At 55.1% G+C, this 22,218-nt stretch overlaps 1 protein-coding gene across 1 annotated transcript in view; it reads left to right on the top strand.

The window, feature by feature from the left end:
• Nucleotides 1-21,907, top strand: part of J4E86_006504 (uncharacterized protein) — a gene marked incomplete at both ends in the record, with an annotated part of 29,744 nt that extends 7,837 nt beyond the window's left edge. Inside the window, one exon of the mRNA XM_051447032.1 lies at nucleotides 56-21,907. Coding sequence (XP_051301517.1) covers nucleotides 56-21,907 — 21,852 coding nt within the window. The remainder of the gene's footprint in view (nucleotides 1-55) is intronic.
• Nucleotides 21,908-22,218: the final 311 nt, after the last annotated feature.

Here is a 22,218-nt window from a genome sequence, read left to right as displayed (position 1 = left end):
GATAGCACCGTTGTTCGCAATGTATTTAGAATGAATGTTGATGTCGTGTTTATAGGATCTCTTACAACCTCGAACCCCGCCCTCGCATGCCGATGAACAACAACAACCACAACAGCAGTCTTTTTTAGGCGATCGGGCAGTGACCACAGCCACTCCAAGTCCACTGCCCGTAAGTGAGCCTGTCGATCAGGCCCACGAGGGTAGTGGCATGATCCTTGGAGATCGGGCCGAGTTTCCTCTTTCGACCTCGGATGATGCCCAACGCTTCACCGCCTCTGGAGACAACGACCTACCGCCCGAACTATCGTTCGAAGACAGCCGCGCGCTTCTAACTCGCCTTACAGGCCTTCAGCCTTGGCAGCTGGAAGCTTTCCCCGATGAGCTACCTCCGCTGCCGCTGTCTAGGCCAGGTTCGCCAACACGTTCGCCAGACGTCACACGTCCTTCGACCGCGATTTCTCAACGTCGACTATCATCAACGGCAGTTCCAATACGCTTCCGCAAGCCCGTCATACCCTCTACCGTTGACCCTAGCTTAGCAGCTGATCCTCTTCCTGGCCCTTCACCAACCCGTTCTCGCCATGGCAAGACGCACTCCACAGAGTTTAGGAACTCTCGAGAGTTCCGACCTTTGTATCTGGTGGAGCGCAACCGCAAGTCCAATGAGATCGATGAGGTGTTGCCAGCGCTTCCACCCAGTAGTGCCTCTTCAGTAGTCTCTGGCGCGGATTCAGAAGAAGAGTTTGAGTCTGCTCAAGAGTCGCCTTACGAGAGCGCTGGACAGTCATCTTATGACTCATTTTTCGATCCTTTGAGTACCGTAGCGGACCTCATTGCGCCCAGCCATGGACCGGAGCTTCAGCATCCCGAGCTTGCCCATCGCGAGATTGAAGAAGTCGAGGAATCCGGCCAAGCTACCCCCAAGGCCTCTGACTACTTCACAGGTGCCCAGGAAGCGTCAGCACCGTCTAGCGGTCCCAACTATGAATCGCTTACTGCGGCACTGGAGCATGCCAGAGCACAGGAACAGGATTCGTCCACCGACGATTTCATGTCGACTTTGACCTCCCCACAGGCGGAGACTCCTCTTGAGACAAGCGCGCCGCTCGACGACAAGATGATGCGCGACGTTCCCAAATCCCGCGACACTACTTCTGCCCCATCGAGTAGTTCATCAAGACTCCAAGACGCTGCTCTTAGCGCAGTAGTGGGAGGATTGACAGCAGCTGCTTTGCGAAAACGCTCTCCTTCACCAACTCGATCTCAGCGCGATGACACCAAAGACAAGGCTTCGTCAGCTGCTGAGCCAGAGCAACCCGAGCCCGAAACCATCGAACCTGTTGTCGAACCATCGCCAAAGGGCAAGGGTAAGGCCAAGAAGACCAAGAAAAGTAAGAAGGGTAAGGAGCCCGTCGCCGCCGAGTCTCCCGTAGCCCCGTCGCCTGTTATCCCATCGCCCGTAGCTCAATCACCCGAGGAGATGATGAAGCCATCGCCCTCCTTCAGCTTCGCCACTACCTTCGTTGACAACGAGGAAGATTGGGCCAAGAACAGGACTGAGTCCGTCGTTACGGACGATGCTACGCTTGTTGGTGAGCCTGTCGGAACGCCCAAGGATACCAAGGCCTTTCAACAGAAGGTATTGGACACTACTGCACCAAAAGAGGACGAATCCACCGAGGTCAGACGCGCTGTCTTTGATAATATCCCTCAAGAAACTGCGAGATCAGTCGAACCTGTCGAAGAGGCAAAGCAGGGTCTTGGGATCACCACCGAACCGGCTGCTACAACTGTCGAAGTTTCACAAGACGCCCCTGTTGAGCCTAGCTCTTCCAAGTCTGTTGAACCCGCAATTCCTGAGCCGATCGTCGAGGAGGAAGTTGCGACTACACCCAAGTCCAAGAAGGCGAAGAAGAACAAGAAGGGTAAACGCGGCAACAAGCAAGCTGAGGCTGAGGCCGAGCCGGCAACCCTCCCAGAGGTTCCTACTCAAGATGATCAGATCTTGCCTTCGTCCGAGTCGCAGCAAGACACTATTGAACGCGATATCCTCGAGCCATCTTTCGAACAGGATGAGCCCAAGGACAATGTTGATGTCATGGATTTCTTGGTTCAAGAAGAGGCACCAGTCACTCCGACCGATGAAGCAATTCCGCAAGAGGCAGCTCCGCAAGAGACAGTGCCTGTATCTACTACCCCGGCAAACCCCGAAGAGCCCAAGTCGGAAGTTTCAGCTGGGCCTGCCACACCAGAGGTTCCAGCTCGGCCTAGCACAGCAGATGGCGCCGAACAAGCCAAGAGCACTCCCGTCGAAGAAAACCGCCGAGCTTCCGGGATCGAAGGACAATCGGCAGGTTCAGGCTGGGGTTCCGGCCTGTGGGGTGCTATCGGATGGGGCAAGAAGAAGGCCCCACCGCCGCCAACATCTGAGCCTCCGTCTTCTCCGAAGCCCCAATCTGCCGTCCTCGCCGCACTAGCTGCAGCCAGAGAAGAGGCCAAGCGCAAGTCACAACCATCCTCACCAACTGTGTCTGAGAGGAAGAGCTCCAAGTCTGAGAAGAGGCCTTCTATCTCCCGAGTGAAGACGCAGGATGAGACGTCAAAGCCGGAGTTGCTGCAGAAGATCGAGTCTAGGAGATCATCTGTTCCTACACAGAGGCCTACTGAGGCCACGACCCGCGAAATTGTCAAGGAAGAGGCCAGCTCGAGCGTTGCTCCTCCTACGGCGGTCTTCACTGATGATGGAAAACCTTCCTTCGCATTCCCTCAGCCATCAGCGGCTCCTCAGGAACTATCTATCGAGACTCCCAAGGAAGCTCCTGTCGTCGAAGAGAAGGCTACGAAGCAATCTGAGGATGCCACGCCATCTACTGCCTTCTTTACCGACGACGGCAAACCGTCTTTTACATTCCCGCCGGTATCTTCCACGCCTGCAGCTGAACCAACGACAAAGTCCAACGAGGCGGTTGTTGCCAAGGAGGAAAAGAGCCCTGCGTTCGTGTCCCCGCGTACCGCATTCTTTACCGACAATGGGAAGCCATCTTTCACCTTCCCCACGATGCCATCCGCCCCTGCGGTCGAGCCAAGCGTCGCATCGAGGGAAAGACCTCTCGCAGAGGAGACACCGGCTCCTGTTGACGTCTCGCCACGGAATGCGTTCTTCACAGATGACGGCAAGCCTTCGTTCTCGTTCCCTTCGGTGCCGTCTGCGACCATCGAGCAAGCGCCTTCGGTCGCGAAGGAAGCAGAGGTTGTGGAAGAGCAGAAGAAGCCTGCGTTTGTCGCGCCCCGAAGCAGCTTTTTCACTGATGATGGAAGACCTTCATTTGCATTCCCATCAGTGCCAAAGTCTGCTGAGCAAACAGCCTCAACTGCCGATGAAAAGGCCCCTGCGAAGACCCAAGAACCAGCCACCTTTATTGCACCTCAGACCAGCTTCTTCACCGATAATGGAAAGCCTTCATTCACCTTCCCATCAGCGGCAGCACCCGCCCAGCCCTCGGCAACGATCAGCAAAGACACCATCTTTGAAGAGAAGCCTGCTGAGCAATTGTCTCTTGGCCGAAGTGGTTTGTTCACTGATGCTGGAAAGCCTACCAGCACGATCTCTGACTTCGTCCCAACCGAGTCTGGCGGTTCCGCTTACGATCGTATCTCGGTTGAACCCAGCTCGTCAAAGAAGAAGATCATCAAGACCAAGAAGGAGAAGAAGGCAAAGAAGAGCAGCGTACCGATTCCCGATTTCGATGAGCCTGCAGCCGACGCTGCCAAGTCTGCCGATGCTCCAATTGACACGGTGACAAAAGATCTGGGCGACCAGGTGACCGCTGAGCCTGTTAAGCCTGACCCTGAAGCAGCCAAACCTGCTGAGACTCCTTTGGAATCTGCAATCGAAGCTTGGGGCGAACAGCTAGTATCTGAGCCAACTCCTCTGACTGAAGAGCCGCCTATCGTTGATTCTGCCGAACGTACCGTCAAGCGCGAGCAACCAGCTACTACAGAGCCATTTACCATCGACGAAGATGAAGTCACGTCACCTGTCAGCAAGAAGAAGGCTAAGAAGAGCAAGAAGAGTAAGAAGGCTGAACTCGAAAGCACTGAGGTTGAGACCGCAGCCCCAACAACTCCGATCGAACCTGCTGCTCAACGTTCGCTGGATGCTCCTGCAAGCGAATCTGCACCTGTCACCGAGACTGTTGCTGAACCGGTATCCGCAGAGGTTGTGCAAGAGAAGATCGCGCCCTCTAACACGGAGGCTGCAGAGCTTGTATCCGAGCTCGCACCGACTGTTGAAGAGCCTGCCCGTGAAGAACCCTCTCTACCTGTTGATGTGGCCACACCCGCAGAGCGTGAAGCACCAGCTGAGTCCGTGCCTTCTGCTCGAGAAGATGCGCCAAAGACAAAGAAGAGCAAGAATAGTAAGAAGAAGAGCGGTATCTCCACGCCTCAGGAGGAGCCTATGACTGCTACCGAGCCATCTTCTGTGACAGCTTCTGAGGCTATTGCCGACCAGCCGACTTCCGTTCCGGACGTTATCCAACCTTCTATTGTCGAGGCCGCTGACATTCCTTTGCCTGCGCCGCAACCCGATGAAGACCTCACACAGCCTCTCGAAGAGGCACTCCCCAGAGATGCCCCTGCCGAGCAGGAGCCAATTCCCGAGCCCTCTTCTGCACCTGTAGAAGCCGATCCCCCTGCTACATCCAAGACCAAGAAGACCAAGAAGAGTAAGCGGAAGAGCGGCACTGTGACACCCCAGCCTGAGGCCGAAGTTGTACCTGAGCAGACCGAGGCACCCCTCGAGACATCTGCCCCGATCAGCGAACCAGTCGCAACTCCAAGCGAAGTAGTTGATCGGTCCCGCAACATCGAGCTACCTTCATCGGCCGAGCAAGCTGCCGATGTAGAGACCTCTCTACTCGAGCAGAAGCGTGACGACGGAGCTGATGCCGCGACTGTCCCTTTCCCGACGGAGAGCTTTGATGAAGATCTCTCAACACCATTGGAGCAGTCGAAGTCTATGGACGAGGTTACTCCTTCTGTTGAGCAGACAGTGGAAGATGCTCCATCGACACCTGCTTCGAAGAAAGACAAAAAGAAGAAGGGGAAGAAGAGCAAGGCTGTTGAGACACCTGTGGAGGAGGTTGTGGTTCAAGAGGAGGAGAGCAAGAGCAGGCAGATTGGTCAAGGGGAGGGACTCTTCGGTGCGGAGACATCAGTCATGGAGAATGTTGATGTGAAGGATACGGCTACCGAGGAGACTGGATCGGCCCTTCCCAGAGAGCAGCTGCAGTCAGACGTTGCAGAGCGTGCGAACGAGATCTTTGCGCCAGCTGAACCAACTCGACTTGAGCCCCTGTCTGAGGCTCCTATCGTCCCGACAGAAGATGCACCGATCGCCGAGCCAAGCCAGCCTGCGGATCTAGCGGTCGATGATGTTGCTGAAGCACCATCTTCTTCTAAGAAAGACAAGAAAAAGAAGAAGAGCAAGAAGACGAAGACCGATGAGGAGACTCTGGCTCCCCCGACCACCGATGTCCAGCGCGAAATGGAGCCTACTCTACAGACTCCTGAAGCTCAGCCCATCACTGAAGCTCTGCCTGAACAGCAACATCCTGAACCTGTTCAAGAAGTATCGGTCGATGTTATTCCGGAATCCAGCGCGGTTGTTGAAGACACTGCCGAAACCGCCGCAAGGCAGACTTCCATGGACGTTTTGACTCCTGCACGAGAAGCCCCAGTCGAAGAGCCCACACGACCTGCCACGCCATTGGAGGAAGAGCCTTCGACGCCATCAAAGAAGTCTAAGAAGAAGAAGGCCAAGAAGGGTAAATCCGTCGAGATTGAACCCACTTCTGCAGATCCAGCCGATGTGCAGACGGAGACCCAACCTTCTATGGAAGCCGCTGGACCTGAATCTCAGTCAATCGTGGATGCCGCACTCGCCGGATCTTCCAAACCAATCCAGGAGGCCCAGGTCGAGACTGAAGCAATCGCAGCAGACCGAGCGATCGAAGTCGCGCCTGAGGTTCCTGTAGAGTCAGTCGCCGGAGCAGAGGCGGTGCCTCTTCCTGAGACGCCGGCCCGCGAGATCGATGAGCCCATCGCGGAGGTTTCTCAGTCCTCGGTGCCTGCCGAAGATGTTCCATCAAAGCCATTGCAAGAGGCTTCAACCACCGAGGCAGAAGCAGTACCTCTTCCAGAGACGCCAGCCCGAGAGATCGACGACCCGATCGCGGATGATCTGCCAGCAACCCCATCGAAGAAGAGCAAGAAGAAGAAGGCGAAGAAGGGAAAGTTAGCTGACACCGAGCTAAGCACCCCTGTCGCTGAAGCTGCCAGTTCTCAGCAAGACCCGTTCATTGAATCTGCGCAACCCAAGGCACCCGCAGTTGAGGCTACCCCATCAGTACCAGTCGAGGAAATCAAGTCAGAGCGGGATGCATCACCGGCTGAGCTTGTAGCTCTTCCGGAGACTGATGACCAGGATCTGGAGGAGCCGACAATCCCTCAGGCTGAAGCTGCGAAGTCACAAGAAGAAGCATCACCAGCTGAGCTCGTAGCTCTTCCTGAAACCGACGACAAAGATCTCGACGAGCCCGCAATTCCCCAAGTCGAGGCTGCGGAGAACGTTCCTGCTGTTCCCGAAGTCGTTGCCGACATCTCTGATAAGGTCGACATCGCACAGCCAGGACCCACTCAAGATTTCACCGTTCCAGCGGCTCCTACCGAGCCTGTTGCCGAGGCCGAACCAGCTGAGCCAATCTCGAAGAAGAGCAAGAAGAAGAAGGGTAAGAAAGGCAAATCCATCGACACTACTGAGCCCAGCACACCGGTTACTGAGGAGCCAGCACCACAGTTCGACGTTCCTCCTGAGCCTGTTCAAGAGGAAAAAAGTGTTGCAGATACCGCGGCGCCTTCGCAGGGAACGACTCGTACAGTTGTTGACACCGATGAGCCTGCACTTGTCCGGGAGAGCGTCACGGACGTTTCACCCGCGCAGCAGGATGCGCCCATTGAGGAAGCTTTGGTTGCGCCTACCCCTTCTAGTCAAGCTATTGAGGACGAAAGCGCCGAGCCTGTCTCGAAGAAGAGTAAGAAGAAGGCAAAGAAGGAGAAAGCCAACCAAGAGGCTGAGGTTGAGCAAATCCCAGCGACGCCTCTGCCTAAGCCTGTTACGGAAGATACTGCTGCCGATGCCAAGCTTGATGTCAACCTTGAGGCAGCTGCACCCGAGACTACTGAGCAGCAGCAGACCATGGAACGATCAGAGCTCGAGCCCACAACTGGTGAGGCGTCTTTTGACAGGCCGGTCGAATCTGCCGCCGATGTTGCTACCCCGGCAACTCCTCTTGAGAGTACGGACCACCCACGCGACGTACCATCAACGGAGAGGTCACTGCCCGAGACTTCACAAGTTCAAGACCAGGCAGAGGCCGAAGATGCTCCCAGTACACCCAAGAAGAGCAAGAAGAAGAAGAAGGGCAAGAAGGGAGAGTTGGTCTCCGAACCTCAGACTCCCGTTACCGAGTCTGAGCCAGTCTTCCCGGAGACCACTGTCCAAGAAGCGCTTCCATCTACCGCTGAGACCACCGAACAACCGGTTAGTCGGGATGTTGCATCCGAGTCTACTTTCGATGTTCTGCCTACGCCTGTTGAGACCTCTACCACTGAGCAAGACGTTCCCGCTCCTACAGAGCCAGCGCAGGTTGAGGAAGTGGTTCAGGCGATCGATCTTGAGCCAGCACGTGATGAACCCGTCCCAGAGCAAGCCACCGAGGAAGCGACACCACTCTCAAAGAAAGACAAGAAGAAGGCCAAGAAATCCAAGAAGGCTGAACTTGAGAGTGAGATGCCTGAGGTATCTTCTGCGCCAGTCGAGACCGTCTCGAAGACCATTGATGAGCCAGCTCGCGAGGAACAAGTTCCGGCGACTATCCAGGAGACACGCATTGAAGAGCCCGTCGTCGAGACACAGACCGTTCCCGAGGCTACATCTCCCAAGTCGATACCAGTGGTTACCGCAGGTCAAGATGATGTACTTCCAAGTACTCCGCTAGCTGGAGACGTCGCTGTTACCACTTCGGCCGATACCGCGCCTGCAACTGAAGCGCAAGATGAAGTCACAGTAGTCGAGAACGAGGACGTTGCGCCTGCGACTGAACAGCATGAGGAGGAGTCTACTTCCAAGAAGAGCAAGAAGAAGGCCAAGAAGGCTAAGCGTGCTTCCATCGCCGAAGAGCCTACTGTTCCTTCTGTTTCTGAAGCGACAATCGAGAAGGACACTATCCAACCTGAGCAAGCAGCGACTGTACCCGAACCTGCTGCGGACTCGACACCTGTGCCTACCATCGTTTCTGATACCCTCCCTGAGACCGCCACAACCGAGGAGCTTACTTCTGACACTACACCCGCGCCGGAAGTGTCTGTGGAGCGCGAAGCGACTGTCGATAGCACAGCCCCGTCCGTTCCTGAAGCCTCGGTCCGACAGAAAGAGGAAGCATCAGTTCCCAAGGAGCCGATAGTTGAGTCCAAGCCGACTGAGAAGACGCTGGCTGCCGATACACCCGTGCCCGAGGTCACTGAGGAAGCCGCCGCTCCACTCTCGAAGAAGGACAAGAAGAAGGCAAAGAAGGCGAAGCGCGTTTCGATCGCCGAGGAGCCCACTTCTATTCCGTCAACCCCTGTCAAAGAGAAAACTGAGCCAGTCTCGGAAGAACCTACGTCCTCGGCTACGGAGGCACCCGCCTCGGAAATCTCCGTTGTGGAAGAGGTGCCAAGCACTTTGTCCGACGTTACCGAAGACACTTCATCTCACCTTACGCCTGCCGAAGACCTCATTCCCACACCTGAGCCTGCATCTGAGGAACTCAGTCAAGTTGAGGCTGTACCTGAGATCACCAGCCCTGTCTCGAAGAAGGACAAGAAGAAGTCCAAGAAGTCAAAGCGCGAATCCATTGCTGAGGCGGAGACGGAGACTCAAGTCGAAACGCCAGCAGAGAGGTCATTAGAGCGCGCTCTTGACGCTGCTGACATTGCTGCTCCAGTTCTCGAGCAGCAGCCCGCCCAAGCCACATCAAGGGAGCCTACTGCAACTCCCGTGGTTGCTGAGGAGCCAAGCAAGAGCGAAGTGCCTTCTGCCGTCCCAGTTGAAGATGAGCGACTTCCCGCAACCACAGTTGCAGAACAGCTCCCATCTGAGGTAGTGGCTTCCGAGCCAGTCTCTGCCACCGTTTCGACCGAGACTTTGTCAGAAGAGCCCGTAGCGACATCTTCGACCATCGATGAGCCAACCACACCTTCCAAGAAAGACAAGAAGAAGGCGAAGAAGAGCAAGCGCGGATCAGTTGCAGAGGTCGAGCCATCTCTGCCTTCCACTCCGGTTGATGAACCCACTAGAGAGCTTACGGAAACAGTCAAAGATATTCCCACTGTTGAACAGGAGCCTGTAGTATCAACCATCGAGCCGAAAGAGCAGTCAGACGTTGTTCCTACCGTTTCTGAGGATACAACAGCCTCCACTCCTGCGGTTGAGCAGATCGTCACGGAACCCACGGAAGAAGAGGACACAGCGTCACAGTCGAAGAAAGACAAGAAGAAGGCGAAGAAAACAGCCAAGAAGGCCGAGGCGGAGTCTTCTGAGCCTATCGTCTCCGCTCAGCCTTCGACCGAAACAGCTGAAACCACTTTGACAGAGCAGCCTTCATCGGTGGTGCCTGAGACGACAACTACGACCACCACCATCGACGAGGTCCCGCGCACGAACGTTGATGATTCGACCGCTCCAGTCACAGTCGCCACTGAGGACCACGAAGGCAAGGAGCCAGCTACCAGCCGCGATGTGAACGACTCTACCAAGAACGAACAGCTCAGCATTGCGCCTACAGCTGACAACGCGGTTGAGACCACCACATCAGACGCACAGACTATTCCCAGCACCACTGCCGCCTCTACAGATGTCCAGCCGGACGACGAGCAAGAACCAGAGGAATGGGCTGGGCTATCGAAGTCGCAAAAGAAGAAGCTGAAGAAAGCCAAACGCGCGTCCGTTGCTGAGGTAGAACCATCCCGGTCAGCCACACCTGCAGAGGATTCGTCAAAGGTTCTATCTGCCGAGCCTCAGTCATCTGTTCCTGAAGTGGTCAAGGAGACCACTACTGAGCAATTACCCCAAGCGGATGAACCCAGTCCCCTACCAGTCGCGGGACCTACTAGCGACGCAAAGGAGGCTGAAGCATACCTGGAGCAGCCCACTGCGATTTCGGAGCCAACAACCATCTCCACCCCAGCTGAAGACCCTGCGCCAACCACCGCTGCACCAGACCCGTCACCAGGCGATCCCAAGCCGCCAGACAGAGAGCTCGAAGCGCCTTCGTCCCCTTCCTCCTCCAAGAAGGACAAGAAGAAGGCTAAGAAGCAAGCTAAGAAGGCAACACCTGCGGAGCCTTTTTTAGCAGATGAGACGCCTGAGGCAGCCAACTCTGATACTCAGCCGTCTCTGTCGATTCCTACACTTTCGGAGACCCAACTATCTTTCTCGGGGATACCGACACAATATCCCCAATCTTTTACGAATAACGAGCTTGTTGATGATTTTGATGATAAGAAGGAGGTGGAGATTGATGATGCCGCTGAGGAGAGGGGACGTGAGGAGGAAAAGAAAGATGAGGAAAAGGAGGATGTTCACAGGGAGGATGTGGAGATGAGAGATGAGGAAGAACAGGAGAAGAAGGTGGAGGAGGTGGTTGCCCAAGCTGAACAACGTGGAGAGCCTTCGGTCGTAGTCGAAGAGTTGCCAGAGCAGACTGCAACGGAGGCTGTCGCTGCTGAAGAGAAGCCAACGGAAGTGGAACAGTCTGTCGAATCGACCGTGGCGCAAGAGCCTACAACTGCCAATGCAGACGTTGCCGAGAAGGACATCAAGGAACAAGCACCTATTGTGGAAGACCTTGCGTCTGAGACAATCGTTCCAGTCGATACTAGCGTCACTGAGCCATCCTCGGCTCCAGCTGTCGACTCAGCGCCCACACTGGAAGACCCAATCCCGGTGGAGACGCCTCAAGAGCCCACATCTACTTCGATGGTCGTTGAAGAAGATCAACCGACTGCTCTGCAGCAACAAGACGAGATCAAAGAAGTTGTGCAGCAAGCTTCTCAGACACCAGCAATACAACCGCCCGCTTCACTCGGCGGAGGTGATGAGGACTCGACCGCCCCTTCTAAGAAGAAAAAGAAGAACAAAAAGGGCAAGCGCGCGTCCACAGTGGAGGAACAAGAGCCAGCCGTCAGCGTTTCTGAGCCTGAGCGCGATACCGCGGACAAGCCAAATGAAGACATTACGGTTGCAGAACCCAAGGAACCAGTCGCTTCTATAGCTGAGGATGTCAAGCCCCTAGAGGATGTCGCAATCGATCGAGACATTGAGGTTGCGCGTCCTTCCGAGCCTCAAGCGGATACAACGCCCGTTGTCGAAGAAGCCGCCCTGGCCAAGGACGAACACGCTACGTCTGATGTCCAGGAGCCTGTACCTGTTCCGATCGCGACAGAGGAGCGCGAGGATACCATCGCGCAGCCCGAAACCGCCACGTCTTTGCCTGAAGTGGGTGAAGAAACGACTATCGCAGAGCCTGTCCCTCAAGATATTGACCATACTGCTAAGAGCATCGAAGAACCCGCCATTGCAGTCCCAAAGGTTGATCAGGCTCAGGAGTCGATCTCAACGCCAACGTTCGAGGAGCCTACCTCATCAAAGAAGAACAAGAAGAAGAGCAAGAAGGCCAAGCAGGCGACGGCGCCTATTGTGACTGTTCCCGAAGCTCAGTCTTCTCAGCCAGAGGAGCCATCGTTCATGCAAGCTGAACCAGCCCCGCTGGCGTCTGAGCCAATTAACGAGCCGGAAGTGTCACGCGAGTTCCCGGCTCCTGAGCAGGTCGAGGATGTTCAACCAGCTGTTCCGACCATAGAAGAGACACCAACAGACGACAAGACGATCGCCCCAGAAGAGCCGATATTGAATCCTGGCGATGAGACGCACCAGCCTACGCTACCAAACACCGAACGTGAGGCGCCTGCTGAGGTTCAAGAATCCGTCCCCGAGCCTCCAACGACGGCACAGTTTGAGCCAGCGACTTCTGATGCCCTTCAGCTACCTACCGATGAGCTTCCTGTGCCTTCGCCTTCGAAGAAAGACAAGAAGAAGAGCAAGAAGGCTAAGAAGCAGTCCCAAGCGGAAGAAGCAGTGGAGGAGACCACTTCTGATGTACCTCGAGATGTTACTACCGAAGCCGCGCCTACTCCTGTCATTGAAGAGGTTGCCGAGGCGGTCGTCGAGCCAATTGCTGAGCCGGTCGTGGAATCAGTGGCTGAGCGAACCATTGACCCAGCCATCGAGACAACGCCGATCATTGAGTCCACACCAATTGAAGACGCATCCGCACCAAAGCCTGAGCACATGCCATTCGTTTCAGAGACTACCGTCAATGAGCCGACAACGTCTGACGATGCGCCAGTGCCTGTCACCGAAGACACCCTCGAGTTCTCAGAGCTTGCGACATCAAAGCTTGAGCCGGAAGTGATCTCCAAGCCAATAGAAGACGCCCCTCAGGTACCCTTGCCCGAGGATCGCATCATCAGCCCACCAGTCGAGACTTCCAGGGAGGAGTTTGTTGGCCCAATCCAGCCTGAGATCACATCAGATGCCAAAGACGAGCAACTTCCGACCCCAATCGTAGAGCCAGAGGCTCCACTCGAGATCGTTGATGCCGCACCGCTGTCCAAGAAGGACAAGAAGAAGGCCAAGAAGGCGAAATCGAAGGCTTCCGACGCTGTCACGCCTGTCAACGAAGTCGCAGTACAGCCCGAGGTCGCAATTGTCCAAGATGTTGGCACTAGCAGCGATGAGCCAGCGACTCGGGATGTGCCACTTTCTTTGCCTCACGAAGATGCTGTGGTTGAGACAACTAACCCTACGATTGGGCAAGAACCTTTACTGGACGACCGCGCACTTTCCATGCCCCAAATGGAGGAGATCAAAGAGGAAACCAAGAAGTCCGACCTTACACCGCCTCTCGTAGACGCTATTTCAACGCCCTTGCCTGATACTGTTCAAAAGCCTATCATTGAGCGACCGATCGAAGAGGTGTCAGCCATCGATGCGCCAGTCATTGCGGCGCAAGAGACTCCTGTTACACAGGAAATCGCAACCGAGAATCAAATCGAGGAGACAGTCAGCCAAAATGTGCCAGACACCACTGTCACTCCAGCGATCGTTGAAGAGCGACCTTCCAATGTACAAACGATGGACGTTGAGCCTCAAGTCGAAGAGCCAGCATCCCCATCAGTCTCCAAGAAGAAGAGTAAGAAGAAGGACAAGAAGTCAGATGTCACAACGCCAGCTCCCGAAGCCTTGCCTACAGCAGACTCCGACAGCGTTACTTCTACGATCGAGGACATCGCGTTGCCTACAGCCGAAGTACAAGACACCATCGCATCAGTTCCAGATGAGCAGCCGAAGGCCGAGGCTCCGATCCAACCAGAGACTACCGTATTGCCACAGACCGTCAGTGAAGCACCTGTCACCGAGACTGCATCTACAGTCAACGAACCATTCTCGGTACCAGAGACGACCGTCGTCGAGGAAGTCAAGAATGAGACCGTTACGCAGGAGCCCGTTCTTGAGCGTAAGCTGAGCAAGAAGGAGAGGAAGAAGGCCCAGAAACAGGCTGCTGCTCTGGTCGAGGAACCCATTGTTGAGAAGGAGCCCGTCGTGGAGCCAGCCACGGAGCCAGCCACGGAACCCACTGTCGAGCCTGTTGTCGAGTCTACCGCCGAGCCTATCGTCGAGCCTATCGTCGAGCCCACGATCAAGCCAGCGACGGTAGAACCAGCGCCTGCAGTCGATACCACTACGGTTGAGCGTGTTCAAGAGACTTACCCAGTGGTACATGAACTCGTTGTTGAGTCTTCATCTTGGCGCGAGGTACCAGAATCGACGATCGAGCTATTGCCTCAAGAAGCAACAGTGGAGGACACAATTGTTTCTACTCCAAAGAAGAGCAAGAAGGCGAAGAAGGACAAGAAAAGCAAGACGCAAGCTGCTGTTTCTGATCTTCCCGAGGAGCTTGTCAAAGAAACATCAAATCTTCCTGAGCAAGTACAAGCAACGGAAACGTTCGAGACTGAGCCCGCCGCCACCGAGCGACTACAGCCTATCAGCCTACGGGATCAGGACACAACGATCCCGGAGACTGAGCCAGCGACTTCGACGACCGCTCAGATCGAGGAGACAACAACGGAGTCTGTGAATACGGAAGAGCCTGTTGTCCATGCCCACATTACTCCCGAAGTAATCGAACAGCCTCAAGAGCCGGCTTTCTCACAAGAGATGGATGTTGACAAGCTACCGGAAGATGTCTCAACAGGCACCACTGATGTTCAGGACCGTTCTATCCCCGAAGTTGATGTGGTCGTTCCCACTGTCGCACCACCGATCTTTGAAGACTTCGAGCAACAATCCTCTCTAGAGCTGATGCCAGACGCCTCAGTCGAAGCGTCAGCGGAGCAAACCACCGTAGTGGAGGAGGCCAAGAGCGTCCCAGAAGCACAATCTGGGAGCATTGAAGCCCAGCCAGCCATCCTTGAACCGTCCATTCCGGAGGTACCTCTTGCATCATCTTCAATCGCTAGAGAGCTGCCATCGGAGATGCAATCCGAGCCTGCAACGGAAACAATCGAGTTGAGCAACGAGCAGACACTACCTGAGCCAGTGGAGGAAAGTTCCCTTTCGCGCTCAATGTCGAAGAAGACGAAGAAGGCCAAAAAGGGCCGGAAGTCTCTTGCCGACAACGAGACTTCTGGACCCGCTACGATTGCCAGTGAAGCCCCTTCAGAAATCGTCACCGAGACACCCGTTGAGCAGGTCGTCCATCAGCCAACTATCACCGAGACCGCGAAAGAGTTGGTACGGTCTCCCACGCCAGCAGAAGAGAACGCGCCGGTCGTTCCAGTAGTCGAGGAGACCCCAGTACCTGCCGTCGCCGAAGCTATTCCAGAAGACAACTACCAGAGCCTTGAGGAGCACCAGCCTATCGAGCCTATCGAGTCCACCACGACGCACGAAGAAGCTCGTCAAGTCACTCATGACGACTCTGTTCCAGCAAGCGAGCTCTCCCCTTCTCTTAGGGCAATCCAAGACGAAGCTGCCGATCTGCGACTCCGTGCAGAAGCACTCGATGCTGAGCTCGCCACACGAGACGACGCTGATGAGCCCTCCACCATCGAGCCCGCTTCCATGTTCGATATCGTCAACAAGCTCACGAAGAAGGACAAGAAGAAGGCGAGAAAGAGTAAGGGCGACACTGACGCTATGCCGACGACTCCTGCGGCCGAACCTGAGGCTGCGGTTGAGACGAAGGAAGTCGTCGAGACGCCCGCATTCGTATCTGCGCCGACCTTGACAGAAGAGCAAGTTGTCGATAAGGGAGAGGTTGTCGAGACACCCGCGCTGACAGAGGATACCATTGCGACCGATGGGCCTTCTCGCAAACTGAGCAAGAAGGAGAAGAAAAAGAAGGGCAAGCAGCCTGCAGTCGATACAGTCGAATCTTCCGAGACAGCAACGCAGTCGAGCGCGCCGATCGTTGAGTACCCAGAGCCAATCGCCAAGCAGCCAACAGAGTCACCACCAGTCGTCACTGAGTCTGCAGCAGACGCTGTCGCGCCAGAGAAAACCCACCAGGCTTCCCGTTCCATCGATACTGAGCGAGTAGTACTTGATGAGCCAGCTGCAGCCGACATCCCGGCCTCATCTACCGTCACCCAAGATCTTCAACAAACACTTGTGGAAGAGAAACTAGTGCCGTCAAGGAAGCTTAGCAAGAAAGACAAGAAAAGGGCTAAGCAAGTTGCCGCGCTAGAGGATGCAACAATCTCTCTATCTGAGGATGTTCCGTTCTCTACTTCGACTGAGTCTCGGGAAGTAGCTTTGCCTGACTATGAGGTAGCTACGTCAGTGCCTGCACCTTCCAGTGAGGGTTTTCCTGCGACGATTGTCGAGGCTTCCAAGGAGGCAGCTATTGAGGAAGTCCCGGCTATGACGCCGAGCCAACGTGAGGTGGAGACACAGGTCGATACCTCAATCGTTACACCAGCAGAGGCAACCACGGACAGTCGGCCACCACCCGTCGTCGAGCAACAAGAGCCAATTATCGAGGAGCCATCTATTCCATCTCCTAAGCTCAGCAAGAAGGGCAAAAAGAGAGCCAAGCAGGATACCCTCCCCGCGCAGGAACCCGAGGCGCCCGTTACGGTAGACGCACCGTTTCCCGAGACCAGTGAGCCCATCGTTACGAAGATACCGCACACAACCCAAGAGGTATCCAGGGACACTATCTCTAGTGGACTAGCGACCGTCGAACTTCCAATCGCGACGAACGTCACGGAAGAGGCACCTCGGTTAGAGCCATCTACTGTGCCACGATTTGACCCAGAGCCAGAGGTTAAAGTCACCGAAGTCCAGCCTGAACCGACTTCCATCGACCTTGCCTTCAAGACCTCCATTACGGAAAGCACCGAGCCGCCTCGCGGATTCCCTGCTGTGCGTGAATCAGAACCAGAGTCTGCGATTGCCCCGACTCTCATACGCAAAGAGAGTAAGAAAGACAAGAAGGGCAAGAAGCAAGACGTGCTTGCTGAACAGCTTCTCACATCGAGAACCGACGATGTAGTGGTCTCTGAAGGCGTCCGAACCGAAGAGCGGCCTGTTGACTCGTCAAAGCCCATGGACCAGCAAGTCACGGCTCCCATGGACATCCCAACTGAGCCCACACAAGACACGTCAATTGCGCCAGTCCTGGAGAAGCAGCCCCAAGAGATCATTCCGCCAAGGAATCTTTCAGAAGAGCGTGTGACCGTTGACGCTCCAGCGACCGAAGCCACCCCCGAGGCCGAGACGACTCCCACCAAGAGTAAGAAGCAAAAGCGCAAGTCAAAGTCTCCGAGGACGTCAAGAGTGCCCGCTAGCGTTGCGCCCATCGTTCCGGTCGAGGAGACAGCCCCTGAACCGACTGTTGCGCGTCAGATTGTGTACGACACCCGCCAAGATACGATCCGAGAACGCAGCCTTTCTCCCAGGAAAAGGCCTACAACGCCTTCAACGCCCGGGTCGCCAGTAATTGGAGCAATTCTCAGCCAGCCGAAGAGGGAACACGTCAGGTCGATGTCCAACGTCTCTATTCCTGATCTCCACTTCAGAGCCAGCGAATCCGATAGCACTGCTCAGCACCCTTTACTACACAAGAAGTCGTCCAAGAAACACAAGTTGGCGGCTTTGTTTGAGCGCGGCAAATCACCGGATGGTGCTCCTGTGGAACGAGGTCTGCGAAAGGAAGGATCTGGCAGTGTCAGAAACCTCGCCGAACAGTACGAAAGTCAATCACGATCTGTTACGCCCATTCTACCCCCATCCCCCGAGAAGCGATACCTGTCTCGATCTCCTTCGCCTGAGAAGCGTCAGCTCCATTCTCGAGTTGCATCTCGTAGTCAACTTGGCTTGGCATCACCAGTGCGATCAGATTCGAAGTCGCCCGCAAGAGACATAGACTTCGCAGCTACTGTCGCCGCCAGTTTGCAAGAGTCTGGTTTTGATCCTGGATATGTCATCAACGATAGAGCTTTCCATCGCTCGAACTCCATATCAGGTGCTCGCGATATCACGCCTGATGATGACATTGCCGCTGCAAAGGAAAGAGCCGGCAGATCACGACTTGGTAGCTTGAGTCGCTCATCATCGGTCTCCGGCTCGCCAAAACTACGACCACTCCAGCCTAGCGGACCCGATGTTCTGCCACCCATCGAAGTAGCAATGGCAACGACTGACACTGCATCGTTCGACCCACTGGATGTGCTCAACGACCCCGCTTTTGCAACGCGAAAGTCGCCTCCTGGTGTTCTTGAAGAAGCCGACCCTGATGAGTTGGCCGGGTCGTCAAGTCTGAGAAGGAACAAGAGCAATAAGAAGCGTTATCCGATACCAGAAACTCTAGTGGAATCTGAACACACTCGCGAAGAAGCAGACGCTTCAGTTGCGCCGATTGTTCGAGGCAAGAAGTCAAAGAAGGACGAAGAAGGAGCTCCACGTCTGCAAGACCGTGTTGAGTATGCAGCTGCAGAGACTCCAGCGATCGAGGCTCATCGAGATGTGCCTCTCGCTGTTGAGACTCCAGCTGACTCCACAGTCCGCGGAATTGAGCCTGCTCAGTCCGTGCCTCGCGCGCCAACCTCCACCGATGTTCTTCCGGAGGTGACGACGCAAACGACAGGATTGGAATTCAAGTCTATCGACGTCAAAGAGAAAGATTCCAACAGACAAGACACGATGACGAGGAAGGAGAGGCCCAAGAAGTCAGTGAAGAACGCCAAACCTGCAGTCACTGAGGATGTGCCCGTACTGCCCGTGACATTCGATCAGGAAGCCCGTTCACTGACCGCTGGAGAGCCGAAGGAATATCCATTTCCACAGGTGACGCAAGAGAAGGAGATCGAGAGGAAGAAGGAGGAGACACGCAGGCGAGAGTTGGAGAAAGAGAGGGATATGGATGCATGGGCTCCATCGCCAAAAAAGAAGAGCAAAAAGAGCAGGAAGACTGAAGAGAGGATTGAGGGAGAGTCGAGCACCGCGTTGAGGGACGCACCACCAGCCGAGACACCAGCTGCCGTTCCTGAAGTTCACAAGCGCAGGACACATCCTGTATCTTTTGACGATGAGCAGCCGGATGAGAAGCGCCTACATACATTGGAGTCCACTCAAGAGCCTCAATTCATCACTGAGAGAACAGCATCACCAGCGCATGTTGTCGCATCAGAACGCTCACACTCCGACAAGCGCTCCAAAGAAGCCAAATCATCAACGCATGGTGCAGCACCAGCCAACGAGCCATCATGGTCATTCGCCGAAGTTCAAGACGACAGCAGTCAGAACCCCGCCACTGCACAGTCAGCACAGCCAGTCGAGAACGCAACACGTACGCTGAGACGGTCGAAGGAACCGAAGACTCCTCTGAGTGCATCAAAACGCTCAATTGCAACTGATCAAGATGCCGAAGACAGCCCTGCTTTGCCAACACACCCAGTGATTTCTGGCGCGACAACTCCAGGCACCGACTTTGCGACGAAGGAGCGAACCTCCTATCTGTTCGATTCCTCTCCATCAACACGCGCCTATGGCACTTCACCAGCAATTGGGCCGCAAACGCCTGCTCATGATCCTCAGAGAGTCGATGATACTCCGTCAAAAAGCAAAGGCAAGAAACCACGCACGGAGTCGCAGCACGGTCGGACATCGCCTACGAAGGAGATTGTACAGAAGGAGTCATACAAATCCTTGTTTGGAGATCCAAACGAGAAGAAGGGTGAGGCCCTTTCCACGCCTGTCGCAAAGTCCGAACGCACGCCAGGCACCAAGCAACTCGAGTCCATTGAGGAAGTCAGCCCGGATGACACCAAGCACAAGAAGTCACGATCCATCGCTGATGTCGGCGCGCCAGAGCGAGGACTCAAGTCAGCTCGTCGCACCGAGAGTCTCAGGCAACTTTCTGATCGCCTGAGATCACCTCCGCCCAGCACGCCAACGCCCACGGGTCGTCGCAGTGTGGCATCCATGGCAGACAACTCGGGTGGAAGAGATTCACCATGGTCACAGGTCAACGACAGCGTTGACCGAACCATGACCCTCAGCCCCGCACGCCGCATGCCTCGCTCATCTCCGAGCGCAGACCCGTTGAAGCAGTACATTGCTGAGCAGCGGTCGCCCAGTGTCCAAAGTCAGCGTTCTCTGAGCAACATCGCGAGGCTTAGGTCTCCGGATCAGGAACGTCCTATGAGCTCTATGAGCAACATCAGCACGCGTTCGGATCGGTCGTTGAGAAGAGTGGACCGGCAAACGTCAGGTGACCTTAGATCAGCCTCGAGGCTTGGCGAGGCCAGTGCGCAAGACGCCAAGAGCGCGCAACCCAATCTCTCCAGCACGGCGCTCGCGGCTGGAGCAGCAGCCATCGCAGGTATCGCCGCCCCACCGGTTTACGACCCAGTCCGGGGTACAGGTAGAGGTCGCCGTACCAGTATGGCCGAAACCTTTGTAAGTAATTCGCAGTTGTTGCGCACGTCGCTTCTGATTACTGACTGTGTTTTGCAGGAAGCATGGGGTGAAGCCCAAAGGTCGCCTAGCTCGCCCTCACGTCCACCAAGCGTGCGCAAACGTCAAAGCATGCAAATCATGGACCTCCAGACGCAACTTGACCAGCTAGCTGCGCAAAACTCAGCTGTCGAGACCGCTAAGGCCAAGGCTGAGGAGGCTTTACAAGCTGCACAACATCAGCGCCAAGTTGACGAGCAACTGGTACTTGAAGAAGTAGAAGCACGTGACCGTCAGATTCACCAAAGGGATATCGACATTGCGCAACTCAAGGATACGCTTCAGCGACTACAAGAAGAGATTGCGCGCCTGAATCAACTCAACAACGCACTAACAGACGCCAATCGCAACCTGACCAACGATGCCAATGAACGATATGGCCAACTCCAGTCCGAGGGACAGATGGTGCATGAGCAATGGCAGGCATCACAACGAGAGCTAGAGAGCCTTCGCAGTCAATACGCTCAGCTTCAGGCTGAAGGCCAGGCCATGCAACAGCAATGGCAAACATCACAACGAGACTTGGAGGAACTTCGTCGTCAGCATACCCAGATGCAGCGAGGTCTCGCAGATGCCGTCCGCGATGAAGTTGGCGAAGCACTAGATGAGCGCAACGCCGAAATCGACCGTCTAACCGCAGAGCTGGCGACTGCACGCGAACAGATCAAGAACCTTCAAAAGCAGATCTTGGCTTCGAAGAAGCCTAGTGAGAGCTTCCTCACTGTTCGCGATGAAGACTACTTTGACAGCGCCTGTCAACAACTGTGTCAACATGTACAGCAGTGGGTGCTGCGCTTCTCCAAGTTCTCTGATACTCGCGCATGCCGCCTTTCATCAGAGGTCGCAGCTGATACACGACTGGATGCATCAACGCGTCAGAAAATCGACACTCGCCTTGACAATGCCATTCTCGATGGCTCAGATGTCGATTCACTCTTAGCGGACCGTGTCAAGCGCCGAGACGTCTTCATGTCCGTGGTTATGACCATGATCTGGGAGTACGTCTTCACCAGGTACCTATTCGGTATGGACCGAGAACAGCGCCAGAAACTCAAGGCGCTGGAGAAGACGCTTTCAGAAGTGGGCCCACCACGCGCTGTGGCACAATGGCGAGCTATCACACTTACCCTTCTTGCGAGAAGAGAGCCTTTCATGCAGCAGCGCGCTCAGGACACTGAAGCTGTGGTGCACGAGATCTACAGCACACTCTCGACACTTCTTCCGCCACCATCGCATCTGCAGCGCCAGATCCAGGAGTCGTTGCGCAACGTGATGCGCTTGGCAGTGGAGCTATCAATTGAGATGCGCACGCAACGCGCAGAATACATCATGCTGCCGCCGCTACAACCCGAGTACGATACCAAGGGCGATCTCGTCGCCAAGGTTACTTTCAACGCCTCTCTAATGAACGAACGGTCAGGCGAGACGACGTCGAACGACGAACTCCAAGCCCGTGGGTCGGTGGTCAAGATTGTACTGTTCCCCCTAGTCGTCAAGAAGGGCGATGACTTCGGCGAAGGCGAGGACGAGATTGTCGTCTGCCCAGCCCAGGTCCTGGTCGCCGGAACCAAGAGCAGGAAGGTAGTGAGGGTCATGAGTGGAGCGATGTCGATCAATCGTCCCGACTCACGAGCAAGCCGTATCAGTCGGGTAACGAGCGTCGCGCCCCCTGAGAGCACGATCATGGACTACGAGCAACCCGGTAGCAACATGATCTAGATGGACGGCCGTTTGGATTACGAATTTCTTCTCATCTTACCTTGATAGCGTGGGCGGGTTTTGTGTTTGGCGTTTGGGATATCATTTTACCACTTTACGAGATTTCCTTTGTTTTAGTATTAGCAGTAGTTACATAGCATCACTTGCAGCGCGTTTAGCACGATTGTATATTAGTCACGACAGCACGACAGCTGTAAATAATAATCATTTTACGATCCTGACAATAATCCCTTTCAATCCCTGAATCCCTTCCGATCTCTTGGCAAATCTCATTTGCACATGGCGACAGGGAAATCGCGATAGACAGCGCC

The sequence above is a fragment of the Alternaria arbusti genome (assembly GCF_024043155.1).
Source record: "Alternaria arbusti strain BMP 1465 chromosome Unknown scaffold_8, whole genome shotgun sequence".
NCBI classification, from domain to species: Eukaryota; Fungi; Ascomycota; class Dothideomycetes; order Pleosporales; family Pleosporaceae; genus Alternaria; species Alternaria arbusti.
Note: the sequence above shows the minus strand (reverse complement) of the source record. Positions and strands in the feature narration are given on the sequence as shown.